This window comes from Ammospiza caudacuta, chromosome 1 (genome assembly GCF_027887145.1).
Source record: "Ammospiza caudacuta isolate bAmmCau1 chromosome 1, bAmmCau1.pri, whole genome shotgun sequence".
NCBI classification, from domain to species: domain Eukaryota; kingdom Metazoa; phylum Chordata; class Aves; order Passeriformes; family Passerellidae; genus Ammospiza; species Ammospiza caudacuta.
The window spans coordinates 147907784-147930117 of record NC_080593.1 but is presented as its reverse complement, the minus strand read 5'-3'; the positions used below and the strand labels follow the sequence as shown (position 1 = coordinate 147930117).

Here is a 22334-nt window from a genome sequence, read left to right as displayed (position 1 = left end):
GTCTGAGAGCCTCTACAGATGTAGGTTATTGAGTAAATTTCATTTACAGCCTGGCAAGGAAATATGGTGAATGTAAATGACTGGGTGTTCCATAAAACCATATTAAATGGGATTGATTTTATCATCACCTTTTAGTTTTTGCAGGAATGCACCCTGTACTGACATTGCTGTAGCAGTCTTCCTTAATGTTAAAGTAAAGTTTGTGGCACTGAACTAATGATAATGAAATTGCCCTGATTTCAGTTAGCAGCTGAGAGCAAGAACAGCCATGGTCAGGGGCTCCTCCTCTTTGCTTGAATGCTTTCTGCATGGCTGGCTTTGTCTCACCAGTCATTTTGTGCTGCTGTATTAAGAAACTGTTGCTTACTGTTTAGAATTGCCCAAATTCAGATTAAAGCAGCCCTAAAATAGCTTTTGATTCTCCAGCTGCCACTTCCAGTGTGGTTGATTTGTTAGTTTCGAGCACAGGGTTCATGTGGTGCTGCTGTTCTAATGGTAGCAAATAGTTTGTTTTGTAGACTTTATATGCTTCTTTTTTCTTTAACATTTACCAAGGATAATGCTTTTGATTCAGAGCTGTGCTGTAATATTGGACATTAATTTCTTGATAAATCAAAATAGAGAAAATAGCCAGAAACCAGCATTGATTTATCTGTTTTTTTTCTTTAAGAAATAAAATTAGTTCATACCAGCATCTTTATGAAAATAATGATTAAAATATTATGTGAACTAGAAAGTATATTTTAAGTAAAACAACAGCAAAAAAACCTGCAGCAATGAGTATCTAGCCTTCTAGAGCAGAGAAGGTCAGAGTCCGGCTAGCTGAGGTTAAGCTGACACCTCGCTGCATAACCTGCCAGCGCCCCTCGGCGTCGTAAGGCCTCGGGCTGTGCTGGTTGCGGACTGGATCGCTGCTAAACGACGAGAAGGAAGGAGCTGGACACTCGCCGGGGGGCTAAACTTGGTTTATTGGAAAGCCCACGATGTCCCAGCGAATGACCAAGAACAAAGGGTGCTTAGGGGTTATAAAGGGAAGGAGTGGACCCGGGAGGGGTTTACAAAAGACCAATAGGGGGAGAAGAGGGGATGAACTTAATACAAATGACATAGTGGAGAGCCCAATAGGTACCAGGTATGGGAGGGGCCCCGGGACCACAGCCAACCACAACCCCCAAAGAGGAGAAGCTTCTGGAATACTAGGTGGAGTGGGAGGTGATTGACTTGGCCCAGGGAGGAGAAAAAGCATACATATAAGGGAAAATGGGGAGGAGGAATTATATAACCGAACAGATTGACAATAGAACTGGCAGGGCTGTGGCGGGAAAACTGAGGACGGCAGAACCATTTTACACAAAATGGGGGGGAGCAGATACCTAAAATGGAGGAGGAATTAAATGAACTTAATGAACACACTACAACATCTCCCCGTTTTTTACCAAATAAAGATAAGGGAAAAGTTCATGTAAAACTGAAAAGTCCAAGTGAAATAACTTAAAAGGCTGTGACTCGCGGCTGGTCTTGACAAGTGCCTTTGTCTTCTGAACATAGTCCATCGGCCCATGAGTAGCTGGATGTTGGAGAGGTAGCCCCCTCCTCCTCTGCGGCTTGCCTCCAAAGAGAGGTTGAAGGAGAGGGGTCGCTCCTTTCCATGGGCTCGTTGCAGGGGACAGTGGCACATGGCGCTGTCAGTTTTCTCCGGACTAGTTTGCGAATCAGGGGGGTGAAAATCAAAAGTGAGTTGGGGAAATGTACTAAAAGACAAAAAGGGAACAGTTAGACACAAAATACTTAAACAGATGGTTCTGCCCCAAATAATAAATCAAGTTCAGTAAAAGGAGAGGAAATGAGGGAGGAAGGTCGGGATTCATAAACCAGAGGTAGTTCAGTGAGGAGAGGGGTAGGTGGAGGAGTCTCAGCATTGAGGAGGAACTGAATATCTGAGGAAACTGATGGTGTTTGAGAGGGTCTCCGCCGCCGCCAGCACACCACCTGAACCTGTGGTACTGCCTCCTGCTTTGTCCTCTGCTTCGGACAAAGGGCCTGACCCACTTAGATGGAACCCACCGGGGGCCTGAGGGAGTGGACACGCAAGCATATCCCCTTCCCCAGGTCACCAGGTCAAAGGGCCCCTCCGTCCGCCAGGTCTCCGGATCCTTCACAAGAACCGGGGGCCTGGCTTTAGGCTGCAGCTGCTGGTGGCTGCCGAAGTGTCGGACGACTGGAGGATTTTGGCTGTCAAAGGAGCAGTTTAAAAAGTTGAGGGTATACAATGCCCTTGACAGCCGGACGTGGGGGGTCTCCACCTTCATCGCCGGTTGTTGGCGGGACAGGGTCTTTTCAAGGCTCTGGTGGGCCCTTTCCACCATGGCCTGGCCTGTCGGGGAATAGGGGATGCCGGTCTTATGAACTATTCCCCATTGCTGCAGGAAGCTCCGCAGCTCCTTGGAAGTGTACGCAGGGCCGTTGTCTGTTTTTAGGGCCCTAGGGATGCCCAAGACAGCGAATGCCTGAAGCAAGTGCCTTTGAACATCCACTGCCTTTTCTCCTGTGTGGGCAGAAGCATAGATAGCCCCGGAGAAGGTATCCACTGAGACATGGATGTAACACAATCGACCAAAAGATGGGATATGTGTCACATCCATTTGCCACACCTCGCAGCTCGCCAGACCTCAGGGATTGGCTCCCGAGGCCACGGTGGGCATTTGATGTTGTTGGCACTGGGGACATGTGGCCACTATCGCCTTGGCCTGATCCTGCGTAAGATTGAACTGCCGAACCAGGCCAGGCGCGTTCTGATGGAAGAGTTGGTGGCTGATCTTAGCCTGGCCGAACACATCTGGGAGAGGGCCCTGCTTAACGGCAGCCGCGGCCAGGGAATCGGCACGACGGTTACCTTCCGCTATAAACCCAGGCAGGTCTGTATGTGATCTAGCATGCATAACATAAAATGGGTGCTCGCGGTGGGAGACCAATTCGACGAGCCTATTAAGCAAATCAAACAATTTTTTGTTCGTGACCTCTTGGAGAACTGCCGATTCAGCTCGAGACACTACACCTGTGACATACGCAGAATCTGTCACCAAATTAAAAGGTCCTGGGAATCTCTGGAACGCCCTGACGACTGCGTCCAACTCAGCAACTTGTGGAGAGCCCTCCACAACAGCAACATCGGTCTCCCACTGCTGAGTCTGAGGATCCTTCCAAGTCATCACTGACTTGTGAGTTGCTCCAGATGCGTCTGTAAAAATTGTCACAGCGTCCAGTGGCTCCCTGCTTTGAACCTTTTTCAGAGACAATTTGAACTCTGAATTGAATAATTTGTGGGCCGGCCGATCTACTGCGACGCGCCCAGTGTAGCTGTCGAGTGCAAACTGAAGGTATTCGTTAGTTTGCAGCAGTTCCTTAAAGGTCCTTAACTTTAGTTGGCCCGATTCGAATTTAGTTGGAATATGTATACATGCGAAATCACACCCTGCCAGCTCCCTGATCCTTGATCTTGCTTTGAGGATCAGCTCGGCTACCAACTCCTGTGGCCGTGTCATCCTTTTGGACCGATGATGGCTGAGGAACACCCACTTTATAATTAAGAGGGGGTCGCCCAGGCCTTGGTCCTTAAGACTACTATCCCATTGGTGTATTATGCCTGGAGGTGTGGCAACTTTCCTAGTATTATAAATTTGAAGGGCAGGCTCGGATGGTAGCGGTGGGCCTGCCTGGCCGAAATAGCCTTTTGGATCTTCTCCAAAGCTACCTGTGCCTCTGGGGTGAGAGCCCTAGGGGAACTAAGCCCCTTTCCCCCTTTCAACAAATTGAAAAGGGGGGCCAGGTCCTCGGTTGAAATGCCCAGCCAGGGTCTCACCCAATTTAAAGACCCACACAGTTGATGGACATCCGCTAGGGTCTGGACTTTCGTCCTAATAGCCAATTTTTGCGGAACAATGGTCCGCTTCATAATTTCGAGGCCCAGGTATTTCCAAGGTGGCATCCGCTGAATTTTGTCCTGCTGGAGCTCGAACCCTGCAGCAACCAATGCATCGGTTGTCAGGTCAAGCGCATGGGCAAGTAGACTGTGATCGGGTGCACACATGAGGATGTCGTCCATGTAATGATGGATGATGACGGCATTCCCGAGGGCTGTACATATGGGTGACAGCAGCGAAGCAACGTACCATTGGCAGATCACAGGGCTATTCTTCATGCCCTGAGGAAGGACCTGCCAATGGTAGCGCTTGGCTGGAGACTCACGGTTGATGGATGGAACCGTGAATGCAAAGCGCGGGGCATCGTCTGGGTGAAGGGGAATTTGAAAGAAACAGTCTTTTATATCTATGACGGCCAGATTCCAATTTTGGGGGAGCATTGCTGGGGAGGGCATCCCTGGCTGGAGAGACCCCATTTCGACAATTATGTCATTAATTTGTCTGAGGTCGGTCAGGAGCCGCCACTTATCCTTATTCGGCTTCTTAATGACAAACACTGGGGAGTTCCAAGGTGACATGATCTCCACCAGGTTGCCTTTTAGCAGCTGCTCCTGAACGAGCTCGTTGAGCGCCTTTAATTTTTGCTTATTAAGTGGCCACTGTAAGACCTGTACTGGTTTATCTGACAGCCAATTCAGTTTCCAGGTCTGGCGCTCTTCAGTGGCCACCGCCCGAAAAACCTGGGGAGCCTTTGGCAGGTCAATTCTGGCTCCCCACTGGGCTAGCAGGTCTCTTCCCCAGAGAGGCTCGGTGTAATCTAAAATGAACGGGTGTATAGAAGCCAATTGCCCATTGGGTCCCCTAATTTGTACAATGCTCTTAGATTGATTTGCCAATTGAAGGCCCCCAACACCCAAGATCGTGCCTGCAGCGCTCTGCAAGCCCCAATGCGACGGCCACTCCCGAGAGGGAATGATCATGACATCTGCCCCTGTGTCCAATAGACCCATTACGATCTTTTTGTCCCCGCCCAACGAAAGCTGACAAGTCAGGCGGGGTTTCTCCCTCCCTACCAGCTGTGCCCAGGCCACCATCAGAGGCGATGACTCCTCAGCAGGTTGCTTCCAATGATCTTTATCAGGAACTGGGATGGCCTGGGCGATAATCTGTCCCTTAGAGAGGAAGAGAGGGGGTCGGACACAGTACAGCCCTACCGTGAAATGGTCCCGGTCGGTGGTTACCAAACCCGGGACGATATAGATGTCTCGTGGCGTGTGCTCAGTGTCCCCGACGACGGTCCACCTGCAACGTCCTAGTTTCCTCCAGTGACCCGGGTGTTGCAGGATGACAGACACCAGCTGAATATCACTATTTGGGAGATAAAGATCCCTAGTGAGCTGCAGCCTGTAGGGGGAAACAGAAGACATGGTGTTAAGCGCAGGATTAGGCGAGGTACCACAAGTTGGAGTAGTCAAGTCCAGGAAATTGGTAAAGTCCGGCAACGTGAACGGCGGCTCTCCCTTTACTCCTCCCTTCCCGCTGGATGTTAACTGACCCGCCACATTTTTATCGTGGCGCAGGGAGGGGCTGTGCTCAGGGCCTAGTTTTTTGGCCCTTTCTCTTTCTCCTCCTCCTTCCTCCTGTATTCAAAGAACCCCTGCCTCAAGGGGCACTGGGGCATCCAATGTCCTATTTTCCACACAAGTGGCAGGGGTGGGTGGCTGCTGATCTTCTGCCGGACCCTGGTATTGAAGGTCCGGCGACGGGGGCAGCTTCAGCTTCATAAGACTCAGGCTCTGGGCATTCGGCGAAGGCAACTGATGACCTTTTCGGGCGCGATGGTAAAGGAACCCTACTAACCACGGCTTCAATCATTGCTTCCACTGTGGGCCGGGGACTTCGAGGGAGTGTCTTGATAGCCTTCCTACACTCAGAGTTGGTGTTGTTATATGCCATCCTTCTGAGCATGTCCTCCCTCTCACTGTCCCCGGACACCTGTGCCTCCACATAACGATATAAATGTTCGAGGAAAGCCATGTAGGGTTCCTGCGCTCCCTGCCGAATCTCATCATCTTCCCACTGAGAGGTAATGACAGCCAGCTTATAAAAGGCCCGCTGTGCCGCCTTGCCGGCCTCTACTAGCTGCTGTGGGAAGAGAGCCCTTGCCTGCGCTGCCCTGTTTGCCCACTGCCCTTCGCCTACCGGATGATCTTCTGAAATCACCAGACCATCCACATCATGAGACGTTGAAGGGCTCCCCCAAAGAATTGGGAGAACCTCCAAGATTTCCCTCCTCCATTCTGCCACCCAAACCCTAAACTCTATGGGTGCAGTGAGACTAGAGAAGAGGGCCCTCAGGTCCGCAGGCACCAGATCTCCCTGTGCTAGGGTGTTACAGAGGAGCCCCCGGAAGTATTCGGACTCCCGGGTATACTCCTTCTGCACCTTGCACAGTTCCTTGATCCAGGCCTGTGCTAAAGGCACCCATTGGGCCTGGTAGCTCCCCTCTCCGCTCAGGTGGTATGTGACCGGAGCAGCTTCCAATATAGGCGCCTGCTCTGGTTTCCGGTCATCCACCTCCCCCACCCCCGGAACACAAAGCGTGGGAACTGGAAGAGGGAGCGTGGGAACCGGAATAGGAGGAGGTTGAGGCGGGGTCTGGCAAAGAGGCGGGACGAGGGCGTGGGCGCAGCACACCACCCCACTCCGCCCCCTGGGTGGAGTTCAGAGGCGGAGCAGAATACGAGGGAGGAGCGGGGGAGGAGTCAATTGGGGGCGGAGCTGCAGGTGGGGCAAAGGCAGGAGTCTTGGGAGGAGCTGAGGGCGGAGAAACGGGTGGGAAAGAGGGAGGAACCAAAGGAGGGGCAACTGAAACCGGAGGAGGGGCAACAGGAGGAGGGGTTGGGTCAAGGGGAAGGAAGGGGTTGGCACTGGGCTGGAAAGGGTTGGAGGAAAAAGAAGAAGCCTTGGCGGGAACGACCACGCGGTCGCCGCCTTAATGGGCTCCTTGGGAGCCATTTGGCAAACCTTCCATAAACCGTACAAACTTCGGGACACTAACCGGGGACTTAGGGACTGGGTCAGAGGGTGAGGGAAGAGAAGGAGCCTGGCCAGGGCTCCTCGAAGGGGAAGGCCGAACGGGTCGAGGGGGAGCAGGGGCAGGATGGACCCCCTGCCTCTTGTCAGCCCTCAAAATCCCCCTCGAGAGCTCCTGCCTATGGGAAGAGGGTAAGGGTTGAGGGGTAGGGACAACCAAACCGGGAGAACGGGGAGACAAACACAAACTAGAAAGGCTTTTCCTCAGCTCCCCTGACGGGCAGAGTGTGGCATGCACTCTGCCTGCCCAATATGCCACGGTGGCCAGCTTAGTTTCCCCGGAGTTAACGGCCTCATCTAATTTAGCTACAACGGCTGCCCAAAACCGTGGCTGCTTCGCAAGTTCCGGGGAAACTTCGGGGAAATGGGAGAATACGCATCTAATCAACACTATTAACTCTTTCTTGGGGGCAATAAACCCTCCCCCAAGTAACAAACCCTTAACCACAATAAAAACTCCTTTTTGGGTTTGCTCAGACCTGCACCCATGATCCTGCTCCTAAAGCACCCTAGACAAGGTGACTTCAGGAGGAGCAAGCACCCACAATGGAACACTCCTGCCTGAGAAAAATGCAAACTAAAACAATGAAGCACACGCTGTCGGCCCCTGCTCCCCCCTCTGTCCTCAAGTCTGAGGGTTCACTGAGGGGAAAGAAAGGAATTTAGGTGGTAGGACCTGGCCCCAAGTCTGGGGAAGCAGACCCCACAGGAAAGGGAAAACAACAAACGATAGGGGTGAGGACTGTCCCCAGAAGAACACCCCGCGCCAAGAGGCCCCCCGCCCCGGACAGAGAGAAGGCAGAGCTTCCCCGCGCCCGCCGGCACGAATTCCAAAAGACAGCAAAACACGCCGCAGAGAGAGACAATGCAGCTGTGTATACTGCTTTTAAAATTCCCGGGCAGCAGCAGGAGGGAGCTGGGACACGCCCTGCCGAGCCGAGGCAGGCACAAAGGCTCCCCCGCCGTGGAATGCAGCCCCCCTGCAGAGCCGAGAGCTGCGCCGCGTGGCAGGCACCAGGGCCCCCTGCGCCACGCGGCAAAAAGGCGCGTGAAAAGCAGGGGGGGGGGGGGGAGCGGCCCCGGCGCAGCGAACCGAGCGGGAAAACCGCCCCGCGCTGAAAAAACCGCGGCAGCCGCCCGATGCCGCGCCGAGAGCTTGGAGCTCGCCCCACCGCGGCGAGCAGGGACGCCGCGCGCGCGAAAACGCAGCAGAAGGCTCCGACGCGTGGCACGGCGGGCGGCGCCTGCCGGGGCCTTCGGCGGCCCGCGAAAAGCGGCAGACCGTGGCCCCCCACTAAGAGCTCTCCCCCCGCCCCGTTCCAAGAGAGAGAGAATTTCCCCCGGCCCCGAGCAGCGCCCGGGAACCAGTCCCCAAGGGAAGAAGGATCGGGAGCGCTCCCCAGCGCAGGGACGGCTCCCAGGGAAAATTAAAAAGGCAGGGGGGGTAACCACCGAGTCCAGGGCTCACCTAACCCAGCAGCGGTGCAAATGAAAAGTTCAGGCGGATGGTTTCTCATCTCGAAGCCCTCCTCAGGTGCGGGGAGTTGCGGCTTCGAATCCCCCAGGAGCGCCACCCCTAAAACGGGGTCTGCTGCCACCGGAGGTAGTCTGACGGCCAGAGGAATTTATAATCTGTTCGTGGGGTCCGGCAGTCCCAATGGCTAAGCATCCGGGCGTAGTCCAGGCCCCACGTTGGGCGCCACACTGCATCGACGTGTATCTAGCCTTCTAGAGCAGAGAAGGTCAGAGTCCGGCTAGCTGAGGTTAAGCTGACACCTCGCTGCATAACCTGCCAGCGCCCCTCGGCATCGTAAGGCCTCGGGCTGTGCTGGTTGTGGACTGGATCGCTGCTAAACGACGAGAAGGAAGGAGCTGGACACTCGCCGGGGGGCTAAACTTGGTTTATTGGAAAGCCCACGATGTCCCAGCGAATGACCAAGAACAAAGGGTGCTTAGGGGTTATAAAGGGAAGGAGTGGACCCGGGAGGGGTTTACAAAAGACCAATAGGGGGAGAAGAGGGGATGAACTTAATACAAATGACATAGTGGAGAGCCCAATAGGTACCAGGTATGGGAGGGGCCCCGGGACCACAGCCAACCACAACCCCCAAAGAGGAGAAGCTTCTGGAATACTAGGTGGAGTGGGAGGTGATTGACTTGGCCCAGGGAGGAGAAAAAGCATACATATAAGGGAAAATGGGGAGGAGGAATTATATAACCGAACAGATTGACAATAGAACTGGCAGGGCTGTGGCGGGAAAACTGAGGACGGCAGAACCATTTTACACAAAATGGGGGGGAGCAGATACCTAAAATGGAGGAGGAATTAAATGAACTTAATGAACACGCTACAACAAAAACCCCTACAAAAAACCATGAAACCAACAAACAAGTGTCCTAGAGATAAAGCAATAAAAATCAGAAATACACTAACATGTTTGTGAAAATTTTGGATGTTTGAAATGGCTTTGAAAATGAAAAGCCTCTAACATACTGAGAGGAGTGAGATCTGATAAGTAAAATATTTTTAAAGTATTTGACAGTAGTACAAGATATCATTATTTCTTCTCCTGTATTTGCCCATTCTTTTATGTTTAGTGGAAACATTTTATTACTCAGAAATAGTGTTGCTTATCTTAAACAAAAGTTATTGGCTTTTTACATGCTGCTTTATATTAACTGCTACCTCACATTTCATTGCTTCTACCTAAACAGAAAAAGTTTTGTTTATTGTTCTTAGACACTTCAATATCTTACATGTTCAACCTTTGTGTGTGAAAAGTTCTTTTGCAAAATAAGTAATTTGTTTGGAATAGCTGTGCCCACCTTTTCCACTTTTTATTGTACTTGATATCTGTACAAAAACAACAGAACGAGAAAAAAAAAAACAAAACAAAAACAAAAGCCCAACAAGACCAAGTCCTAGTCTGATGAATAAGGTTTTTAGTTGCAGAAAGTTCCTGTTAAGAATTTAATGGTGATAATGCAACAAAGTTTGTTTCAGCTCTGTAGTAAGTTTAGAAAGAAATAAGTTATTATTCATATTCTGAACTTAATTGCTGTATATTTTAGGAAGGTTGACTAGATGCATAATTATTGATCCTATCAACTTTTTACACAGGCCAAGATATATCCAGGGACTTTATTTTTTTTAAATTTAATTGTGGAGTTCTAATTCCCTTTAACAGCTCCAGAACTTCAAAGGCACTCACAGAAGTTGTTAACACTTGCCTGCTTTGAGTTTTTCACCTTGAAAGGAAAGGTGAAAAGGTTTGGATCCATTAGAATGATTTAGGGTACATAAATGCACATTTGTGTCCTTTCCCTGTGTGTCTTGTAAAGGTAGTTATTAAAAATAAAATAATACCCAATGCTGAGACTTCCTTTTATGCAAAATTAAATTTTTGGTTAGGTAAAATGTACTTTGCACTAGATTTTGGCATACATTGGTTAGAAGTACATATGACAATAATATATTCCTTCATTCCCTTAAGTCCTGTTAATTTCAGGATCTTTCCAAGATAAGTGCTGCTTTCTTGCCCCTTTCCCTTTCCCCACTCCAACTTTAAAGCCAAACAGGACAGATACTGGTTTATGCTTTGTGAAGGGGATTGGGAATCAGGGAATCTGCTTCCTAGTTAGCAGCTTGCTCTTTGTTTTTAGTAATCCATTTGTTAAACTCCCTTTGCTGTAGATATGCTTAGTGTGAAGAAAAAATCCCTACTAATTAAGCAATATGCTGAGGGTTTTGGAAGAATTAGAAAAAAAAAGACTTTGCTGATGTTATAGCTCAATTTTCCACCTAGTCAATTAAGGGGAAAATTATTGGTATTATTTATTTCAGTGTATATTTAGCACAGTTTATAGGGGCAAACTGAAGATAATGAATTACCACAAACATGTTTAGTGAACAGAATGTCCCGGATTGGTTTTGGCTGAATTTCCTGATGTTTGTGTACCTGCATACTTGATTACTGTTCTTTTCTTTCTCTGCATATTTAATTGCTGCCTAATTAATTGCTCACTTGATTTCCTACATAATTAATTATTCACTAATTAGTCATTGATTCTATGCATAGTTAATTAACTTACTCCTGATTTGATTTTTACACTTAATTGACTATAACTCATTGCTTTATCGCTATGCTGCCTAATTAGCAACTGCATAATCAATTATTGTTTGCTTATTCCATACTTGCTTAGTCTGGTGATCAGCAGAGTTTATCCTCTGCTCTCTGACCTCCTTTTCCAGGCATTCTTCCTAAAATAATTTCTTTACTCTAGTTTCCAACTAACCTCTGAGTAAAACTTGTGTGTTCTCCTGGTGCTTCCTGCACCTTCAGTGACACTGAGTGTGCTCTCCCCCCTGGGCTCTTCACTCCTGGCTTTGGGTGGCCTTGCTAATCAAACCCTTTAAACACCCACTGAGGCTTCTGGGCACTCTCCTTGCTCTGCTTCCCCTCCCCAAGTCCTTTCTGGGAGGAGTGAGAGATAAAGTGGTGTGTGAGTACTGATTGCAGCTGTTCAAGGAGGAGACAAGAGACAAAACCCTGGGTTTGAACTTTTAGGGAGAACAGCCAGCAGGTCAGGAAGCAGAAACAGTGACAAATAAAACCTCAAAACAGAAATGTCAGCTACATTTTGAGATTTCAATTGGTTAAATGTTTAGGTAAATGTTCATAGATTTTATTTTGTGTTTACATTTAAAGAAAAGAGTTGTTATCTGCTGGGTCAATAACAGGCTTCATGCCCTTAAAAAAAAAAACCAAAAACGACAAAACAATAATGCTAACTAGGGCAGAACTAGTTCAAAGGAACATTTCAATGTACTGCAATCAAACCAGAAATATCTGTGTGCTCAAGACAGCAGAATGGCTGAGAAGGAGCCCAGCTGAGCTCCCAAGAACACATTGATTGTGTCATACACTTACAGAGCTGTGTGTGTGTAATAAGAGGATATCTCGAGCAACAGGAGCAGTATTGGAGTTGTTCTTTCAGAGATGTTGTGGAAGAGATGAAGGCACAGCCTGCCTGTTAGTTTTGAGCTGTGCTTTTGTTATGTTTCATGGGCAAATACCTGTAAGAGACACCTCTGCTGCTCTTAACTTTCAGGAATGCTCTTAACCTCAAATAAAGATTTGTTTTGAGTGGGGTGAACTATGTAATTTTTGTGTCATGAAAGAGGTAGAATAAGGTTCAATAGGAGAGTGTTTAGGTTTGTTTTAAAAATAGGTCCCAAAATACAGCTTCCCTGTTCTCATACCCCCAGATTCATCCCAAAATTCACAAACTATCATGTTATTTCTGTACTTAACCAGTGATCTTTGGTTTGACTTGTACCTCAAAAGTGCTGCTTGTTCCAGTTTGGTTTCAGTGGGTTTATTCCTTAGGGAGATGAAGGGAAGTTAACAATTGAAACCAGTCTCTGGACCAGAGCTTCATACATATAGCTGGAGAACAATGTGCTGTTAAAATTGGTTCCTGGTTGTTTTTTGTTTCATTGGAACCTGAAGGGAGTAGGGACTCTTCAAAAATCAACCATTAAGCCAAAAGACTGCAGTGTTAGAAAACAGAAGTCCTCTGAATTTCTCTGGCTAAAATCTCTGTTTTTTAAAATCTGGGATTATATTAATCCTTCTGTATTGTTATTTACTTTCTTGATTCTTTGCTTTCACATCACACTTCAAGTACCTGTGAATTTAAAAAGGCCATTTGCCTAAAAAGTTGTATCAAATTTCCATTTAAAGCATTGACCAAGGGGCATTTTAATGACATTCTTCATTTGCTCCTGCTGCTTTGAAGCTTTTTAGTTTGTTTTTGGTTTTGTTTGTTTGTTTTTCTTAAATCAACAGGAACTTTTCACAGAACTTCATGAGGATGTCATGTCATATATATAACTTTACAATATGTTTGAAAATACATAAAATTATAATGATGTTTGGGGCTGGAAGGGGAAAAGGTCTTAAATTGTACTTCTTCCTTTTATGTCAATGTCATGTTAAAACATTTCTAAGATTTCAGCCAGAGGAAATTTTTTGTCCTATGAGGATCTAGCTAGGAGTTTATCCATTTCTTAAATTAATTCATTTGGGAATATATTATGAATGTGTTCATTTAGTGATAAAACAAAATTTCACCTCATTGCTGCCTGTTATGTGTCTTGGGTAAATTATAGTTGCTATATTGACTGAGCCAAAATCCTAATAACTCATGGTAACATAAATAACTTGCATTTGGAAACACTAATTCCTTGTTTTTAAACTTGTTTTTTCAGGGACCAATTCCATCTTCATGTGTAAGCTTTGTAACTTATTTTCACCAAATAAGTCCGAGCTGTTGTCTCACGTCTCCGAGAAACACACGGAAGAAGGGACTGCTGTGGATGACATCATTATTCCTCTCCAGCCTCTATCAGCACCCACAAACACAAGCAAAGATGGAGAAGGTACATTCAGAAATTGAGAGAAATGTCATTTTCAGTGTTACATATTCTTTTAATAAAACCTTGTGGTGTGATGACTCTGCATTGTGTATGGAATGGTTTCCATAGCTGGTTTTTATAATAAGCGCTGTGCAACTGTCACCCCAAATTTCATTCAGCACAGAATAGGTCACATGGCAGATGTGGATAAACTCAATTTGTCTTAGGGAATGCTGGCATTGGTCCATTAATTTTCAATGTGAGCTATAGCAAAGTTTGCTTCCTACAGCCTTAAATGGAGCTCTGTAGTGGGAGCAGTGGGAAGATTGTCTAGCAGCAGTGAACAGCCATCAGGACACCATGAGTGAGGTGTGCCTTGAGGCTTAGGTGTCCCTTTTGAGTTGTCTAACATGTTTGCTGTGATTCAGGTAATGTTAATAGTTCTATTCCAAAAAGGAAGTGGCACAATTCATAATTTATAACTGTTTTGATAGTGATGCTGGTAAATAAAGCAATCAGAGGTTGAATTAGTTACACATAAAAGTTTTATTGTGCAATGGAAGAAGTTACGTTCATTCCATTCCATTTTTCAGATAATTTCCATCTTTTGGAATATTAGCAATGGGTTAAAAATAATTCAGACTTTTTATCTTCTCTTATGCCCTCACTGAGTAATGGATTTGTATTGCTGGCAAAGCTCTTATTTAACACAATTACCAGGATTTTTCAGTCATTATAATTTCTGGATTTTAAAACCTATGTGCTTATGAATCAACTGCCCTCTAAAACCATACCTCCAAGAATTTTTTGTTGTTAACATATGTATGTGATGTTTCTTTTCTTATTTGCCAGCAGTAATTCAGTAGTTATATTAACTTCATCCGTGTAAGAAGATATTTCTAATAATGGTCATTTAGTATTTCACTAGAGCTGCTGTCTCCTCAGGTGGCTGGTGGGGAAAAATTTCACCAGAGTATTATTTCACATAATGCCCAGAATTACCAGTGTATCAGAAGGTGATGAATAAATTTCAGATCAGTTTTCAAAATGGCATTCTAATTTTATTTTTGTAGCACAGAATTAATTCCTCAGGCATGCAAAATGCATTTTCCTTTCTACAATCTTTGTTTCCTGTTATCCTTCCACTGCAAATGTTTCTGAGCACAGTGAGACTGGTACCTTGTAACATATTCTTATTAATTTTAATAAAAAAGGCTCCTCTGTAAACTTCTCTTTGCATTTTTGTCAGGAGTATCTGCACTTTCTGTATTGTATGTGTTCAGCATGCATTGTACATTTAGGAGGATAGTTTGTAATTACCATTATGATCTGCAGCAACAGAAATTAGCATAATTAGCTTTTAAGAAAACAGCTATGCAAATCTTATGTAAAATATAACATTCTTAAGTTATATATTTGTAATTTACCTTCTCATTATTCTTGGTGAATAGTTTTATTCATCTGATGGGCTTATACGGTGCCATTTTTTTCAGGTTAGATAGCCCAACTGATATCTGCTGTCAGTAAGAATATCAAGGTAAATTACTTTTCCACAGTTTTCAAGTCATATTCTAAGCATTCTTTAGAATTTTTCCTTTCCCATCAGACACATTGATTGGAGAAGAGGGTTCTGAAGTCCCATTGATTTATTTTCTGTGCTCCGTTTAAAAAAATACTGTAATCTACAGTTGAACATTGGATTGGAAAGAGTTCTTCTTTGAAAGCATCAATTATTCCCTCCTGCTATGGAATCTGCAGCAAATAAAACTTATAAAGTTTGTAGTATACAATTATTTGTTAGTGAACCAGTGTTTGCAGTAATTCAGTGTTGTCACTGAAAGGAGAAGTAATTGGTGAATCACCAGTCTTAGAAATTAGTCTTGGAAATTAGAACTTTTAGTACTTGGTGACTAATAGATGAACATCTTTTTTTCCTTTGAAAGTGTAATTTCTCTTCCAATTATTGGTAAATACTGTAGCTACCCCACAATAGGTATAGAAGAGTGAATGCTGAGTTGCTAATGGAGCTCTTTGTTCTTCCTGAGTAATGAATTAATGATTTTATAAGTACTGGGGACAAGTAAAGTGCTAGGCATGTCATATGTGTTTATTACTCTAATGTTATTTTATTTACAGTGCTCTCTGCTGAATTTTGTTTAGTCACACCACTTTCCCATTGTTAAGCCATGATCTATTTAGAGTTGATTTGTTCTAAACATTTTGGCACAATGATGTTAAATTTTTTTTTATGAAGTGGGACCAAGGGTACCAGGGAGATGTTGCTGTACATCTATACACAGGTCACATTTTGTCCAGCACTGGAGTGTGCCATCTTTGTTTTGGGAAATGACAGATAATTGTAGTCATTCATACTCCAGTTTAGCCTAGGGCTTTTTATAATTCTTCACAATGATCTCCATTTCCTTCACAGTGCTTGTCAAAACTCAGCTTGCTTTTGCTTTTGCTTAGATTGGTGAGGATTTGTGGGACAGCATCAATGGCTCTGGTTTCATCTATTCATACTGTTACTACCTGCTGGATTGTTGTTTGGTTTGGGCTGTATGTGGATTATGGGATGCATCTCTGTCTGTTATGAAACCTCAGAGAAAGTTACAGTGTGAGTGTCATCACTTCCTCCAAGGATGCAGCCATTAAGGTCACTTACAGCCATGGTGTGTGTGTGCATCAGCCTCATCCTTGCCTGAGCACAGGATGCCCCCAGAGCCTGCATTCATTCACACCTGGGGGACAGGAGGTGTTGCAGGTGCTGTGCTACAAACACAGAACTGTAATAAAATGAGGCCGAGGGTGAGATTTATATGGGTGCATTTGTGTGACACTGTATGCAGAAGAGTCTGAATATGTTGTGCTGTTGTAAGTGATGAAATGTAAGCTTTTTATACTGGCATTTGAGAAAGATTCATATTGCATAATGCATCAGCCTGTTAAAATGTGGTCAGGAGATTTAAATGACATTTGCACAAGCATTTTGTGACTTCTGACAAACTTTTTGTATTAAATAGATTGATTTGGACAAGCTTATGTGAACAATTCCTGTGAAGGAACAGTATAAAAATAGACACATGGTTTATTTCATTACTCACTTTTTGAAGTATCTTTTTTATGCCTTTGAGTACATAATTATAGAGCATAGCACAGAATATCTTCCCTGGATATTGCCATTGCTCATCCAATGGCAGTCAGCATAAAGATTGGTTTCAGTCAGTCTGTAATGAGTGCAAAATCCCCAGAAACAGCTAAGTTGTTCTTGAGGGAACAGGATCTTAATTCAAAATCTTTTTAATGACCAATTTAAAACTTCTATTTATGACTAAGCATCCTTGAAATAAGTGTTAGGGGGGTTTTATTATTTATTTAATATACTGCTTTATTTTTAGCAGTTAAATAGATTCTTTTTTCTAACAAGCAATATTTGATTAACTTGGTTATGTACTGGCAGATGAGTGACAATGTTCTGCTATTAAATTACTGTGTGCTGTTGATCTTAGGTGGAATTTGTAACTGCAGTGTGAAGTGCTCACTGGGGGCATGCTGGGTAGAGACAGCTGGAATTTGTGGTTACGTGCCTCATTAAAAGATTAATTCTGGCATTGTTAACTCAAAGTAGCTTGAGATAAGTTCTGTCTTGGAAAAAGGAAACCAAGGACCAAAGAAAAGAAATGACTGTGATAAACCTCAGAAGTTCTGGTGATGTTTCAGTTGCTCACATGAGCCCTCCTGTTCCTGTGTTTGTTGCTGCCTGCCTCTTGCCACCAACCCTTTTACATGGTTGAGAAGTGCTGTAAATTCTCCTACTGCTGGACACACTGTGCAAATTTTAGAAATGTTTGTAATTCTTTGTTTATTTGCCATACCATTAGTAGTCACAGTGATAAGAACTGCAATTTTATAAGCCATAGCAGAGGTTCTCTCACCAGCCATCTAAAGGAGCAGCTTTCATATTTCTACTTGCATGCAAGATTTTGTTTCAATTTCTGTCTTAATGTGAAAGTGTTGTTCTATTTTTCATTAAATTTTCACTAAAACAGCCAGGAAGAAGCATCTCTTTGACCTGGTTTTTCTTAATTTCTTTTTGTTGGGTAATCTGATGATTGCATTGCAAAGGAATGAAAAGAATATCATACACAGAGAATATGGTAGTTGCATTCATTCTTCCAAGCCTTGGATTTAACTATTTTGTAGGAGTCTGACCAGCATCCACATGTGAATTCCTCATGTTGGAACTGTGATTCCTATTAGCAAACTGTGGCCTTTTGATGGGTGATGTAAAGATCATTGTTGTTGGGTTTATTTTAATTGTTTGTTAATTTCTTCAATTTAAATACTGATTGTTGTGATGGATGGATATCAAAATAACATGAATGGTAGCAAAAAGAAGTTTTGATAGCACTGAAATCACCCCTTTCTTTTTGGCTGAAATAGACAAAATTACTTTTCCTAGAGTATCATTAAAGTTCAGGACACTGGTGGAAAGTTGCAAAAAGTTATGGGGAACAGTTGGGTTTTTTCTATTCATAGTAAGGTTTTTTGGCAATTTTATTACATTATTTAAGCAGACAGGTGTTCAGTCACTCCTGTAAGAAGACAGAATACTTTCTCTTTCATCTGATAGTAATTACATGGTTAACTCAAAGCTGTGGTCTCTGAGTGTGAGGTTTTGTTTTCCTGGTATGTTTTAGGGAAATGTTGACTAGGTTACAAATAACACGATGCTGCCTTCTGTTCTCCTGCATCATCCTCCTTTAAGATTCCTTAAGTCATTTATTTTTCCATATCCTCTAAATCAACCAATTCAATAAGGTCTTTCAGCACCTGTGCTTGAAAAATTTTTGTAGTTTTGCTTTTTTTTAATATTCCCTCTTTTTGTGGTTTTTCAGACTTCTACATTGTCAATCTCAATTTATCAGAACAGCAGTGATGAGAGAAATCTTAAGCAGGAAATACAATTTAAGTTGTCATGTATTTCTATGCACTGCATATCATGGATTTCATCAATATTTCCTCTACAGAAATATGGAAATGTAAAATTATATTGTATTTATTGTGGATGACTTCCAATTGTAATTCAGAAAACATTTTTTTGCATGACTTCTGGAGTTTATTTGTTGCCAACAATTTTTTAGGCCAGCTTTTGACTAGAAAGTGCTGACAACCAAGAACCACAGAAAATATTAGGGAGTAATTGTTCACTATATTAAAAAGTCAGTGAGATTTTGGTTCTTAAACATACATTGTTTTTCTCTGATTGCATCTCAATACCTGGGTAATTTATTTGAAAATGACTTAAATTAAAAGGCTTCTGTAGTGTTGAAACACAGTAGAGCAATTTTGTAGTATGCATGTGCTGAGAGAGTGCTTGCAGTGTAATTAAGTAAAACTGTGGCACTTTGACATCTGCTGATCTCAATAACACAAATGTTATTGCTTTGCAGCTACCACAAATTCCAGCAAATACCACTGCTGGAAATAAGTTTGTGTGATGCTAATCTTTTTTAAAGCTTTTGGGATAACTCCCCTCAAATTTCATTCAAGGCACCTATTTTTCAAAGATCAGATGGCTGTTAGCTAATTAGCCATGGAATTTAATTATAGTTTACTTTAAACTTTAATTTTATTTTCTAGAGTTTCTCGTAGTGAAGAGGAAAAGGGGCAGACCAAAAGGGTCCACTAAGAAGTTTTGTGTGGATGAAGATGTGGCAGAAAATAACCCAGTTCCAAGCAAAGAGACTCCAGCTGGGACAGAGGAAGGCCCAGAACCCCCTGAAGTCTCACCAGGCAGCCTGGAGTGCAGGAAATGCAATCGCAAATTCTCCAACACACGGCAGCTCACGAAACACATCTGCATTATTGTTCTCAATGAAGGAGAAGAAGAAGGAGATGGAGGTAAGAAAACATCCAGCAAAAATATCTGAAGCAGGTTGTGGGACCGTGTGTTCCCACCATGAGACCTGGCTTGGAATCCCCAGTGCTGGCTTTAAATGGAGTGGAGTTGTCTGTTGCTTTTAACGCAAAAAAGCAAAACTGAACTTAGACAAGGTGTTTAAACTTCTTTCAAAGTGGTCAAAATGTTTATTACAGTAATGACTGTCTTACAGCTCCCTGAAATGCTTGTTTTTCATAGCAACTGTTCTGTTTCTCACAAAGTGGAGTGTAGTTTCTCAGTGAGAAGTGGTATAGGCCCTGCAGGTGAGTATCACACATAGGTGGGGAAGGATGAACCTGTACAGGTGTTTCTGTCCTGTGTCTTTGGAAACCTGAGTTCTGTTCTCTTCTTTTATAGAGTTTGCTTTTCTGGATGGCTTCTTTCACTCTATAAAAAATATACAGTTTGTCAAACTCAAACAAAGCTTTATGTGAATGATTGTCTTTGGCATAGGAGAGTCCACTGTTTAAATCTAGCTTTAAGATTGATTTGGATATATTCAACCTCTCAAATTTTTAGTATAGAACAGAGCAGAATAACAAGTTATTTTCAGTTGTGAGGAACCTACAATGACCATCTTGTCCAGCAGTTCAGAGCTGACCAGCAGCTAAAGCTGCTGCCAAGGGCATTGTCCAAATGGTTTCTTAAACACTCATTGGCCTGGGGCATTGCACCCCAATCTGTTTAAAAAGACAACAGTGAATATTCATTCAGAATAGAGTAGTTGAAGAGATGCACAGTAATATCTCCTCTACCTGCCTGTTTAACTTTTCCCTCAGGTCAATGTCACATGCATACAAAGCAATTACTTAGTCTAAATTACCTTAACTTTATATGAGTTTTGTTTTAATGGTAAAACTCAGGTTTTGCTTTTGTTACAGATGCTCTGTATGATGCTGTGGATTCTGCTTGTAGACAAAATTTGCCACTGATATTTTTTTCAGTTTTCTGTTACTCTTTCTAGTCTGTTGTGATCATACTCAACTAGTATGACTATTTTACTTTCACATATATTTAACTTCTGTGGCAAAGCTTTATTAAAACAAGCTCAAAATACATTGATAGAGCAGAGAAACTCTTGCTTTGATAAAGTACCTGGTTATATTTTAGTATCATCAGTGGTACAATTTTTCAACTACACAAAATGACAATTACTCCAGCTGTCTCACCTCTGACATCCCAAGTGTCCAAGCCCTTTGCTGTTTGTATGTGCTAGGTCCAGTGTTAATATTTGAATTATTTTAGAAATGTCACATTTTCTGATGTCCTTTTAAAATAAACTCTCAGGTCAAAGTATGAACTCAAATTACCTGTTCTTGACCTATTAGCTCATTAGAGCTCCTAAATCTTATCTTCATTGGTTTCTCTACAAAATACACTGCAAATTTTCTAAACTAAATAGCTCATCCTTTTCCTTCTTCATTAATAGCCTCAGTTTTGGGCAGATGAAACATTTTTTTTATTCTCTGGTAAAAGCAAAATGGTCAAGCAAAGTCAAACAGTCAAGCAACAAATCACTTGGGGTCACCAAAACAAGCGGTTCCAATTTTTGGAAGCTTTCTATCTTCACTGCAAACTGTGAAGGTGTTGGGGCTGGTTTTATCCTGAAAACATAATTCTTTGGAATATATTTGTGAAATTCAGTCCTCAGCTGTCTACTGATTACTGTCCCATCAGACGAAAACTTTTCACTTCTGGCTTTACTATATGAACTGGTTGAGACAACTTTTCAGTTTCTGAATGTATAGATGAAGGTAGCATGTGCATTATTATTTTTCTCTGAGATAAGGTGTGTGAATGCAGTCAGTAGCACAAAACACTGTGGAATGGGCAAGAACAGCGTGTTCTCTGCCTAGGATTCTCTATAATAGTCTCTGTAATATTCCCCATAACTTTTTGCATAATCACAGAATCACTAAGTTTGGAAAAGACATCCAAGGTCATGGAGTCCAACTATTAACTCAGCATGACCATGTTCAGCACTAAACCATGTCCCCAAGTGTCACATACTCAGACCTTGTGAACACTTCCTGGAAGGCTGAGTCCACTGCTTTCCTGCACAGCCTGTTCTGGTGGTTGATCACCTTTTCAATGAAGAAATTTTCCTAATATCCAATCTAAGCCTCCTCTGGCACAACTTGAAGCCATTTCCTCTCACCCTGTCTCTTGTTACCTGGGAGAAGAGGCCAACCCCCACCTGGCTGCAGCCTCCTGTCGGGCAGTTGCAGAGAGTGAAAAGGGTCTTTTGGATCCTCTGCTCCAGGCTGGGCACCCCCAGCTCCCTCAGCTGCTCCTCACACTTGTGCTGCAGACCCTTCCCCAGCACTGCTGTTCTCTGCACCCTCTCCAGCCCCTCAATGTCCTTCTTGTAGTGAAAGGCCCAAACCTGAGCACAGGGCTTGAGGTGTGACCTCAGCAGTGCTGAGTACAGGGGGACAGTCCCTGCCCCGCTCCTGCTGGCCACATTAACTTTAATAATGTGTCAAGGTGCCATTTGCCTTCCTGCCCACCTGGGCGCATTCTGGCTCATGTTCAGCCACTGCTGACCCACAGCTCCAGGTCCTTTTCTGCCAGGCATTTTTCCAGCCCCTCTGCCCCCAGCCTGGAGCACAGCATGGAGCAGTTGTGACCCAAGGGCAGGACCTGGCACTTTGCCTTATGGAACCTCACACAACTGGCCTCAGTCCATTGATCCAGCCTGTCCAGATCCCTCTGCAGAGCCCTCCTGCTTTATACCAGGGCATGAGGTGTTTTTTTGCTCTTCTGTTCTTTTCCTAATGTTTCTTTTATATTCTGGTTGATTTTTTGGACTCCTGCTTACTATTAAACTTAGGTTTTCAGGTAAATATTTAGAAATACAGACAGATCTTTCTTGTACTCTAAGAGTCAATTTAAAACCCATCATTTTATCAGTATTTTTTTTTTTTTCTTCAATGCACTGTCACCCATGTTC

The 22334-nt window shown here is 43.9% G+C and overlaps 1 protein-coding gene across 1 annotated transcript in view; it reads left to right on the top strand.

Annotated features, from left to right (window-relative positions):
• The window catches only part of ZFAT (zinc finger and AT-hook domain containing), an 86151-nt gene that overhangs the window by 5263 nt on the left and 58554 nt on the right, over positions 1-22334 (top strand). Inside the window, 2 exon segments of the mRNA XM_058808897.1 lie at positions 13291-13461; positions 19081-19341. Coding sequence (XP_058664880.1) covers positions 13291-13461; positions 19081-19341 — 432 coding nt within the window.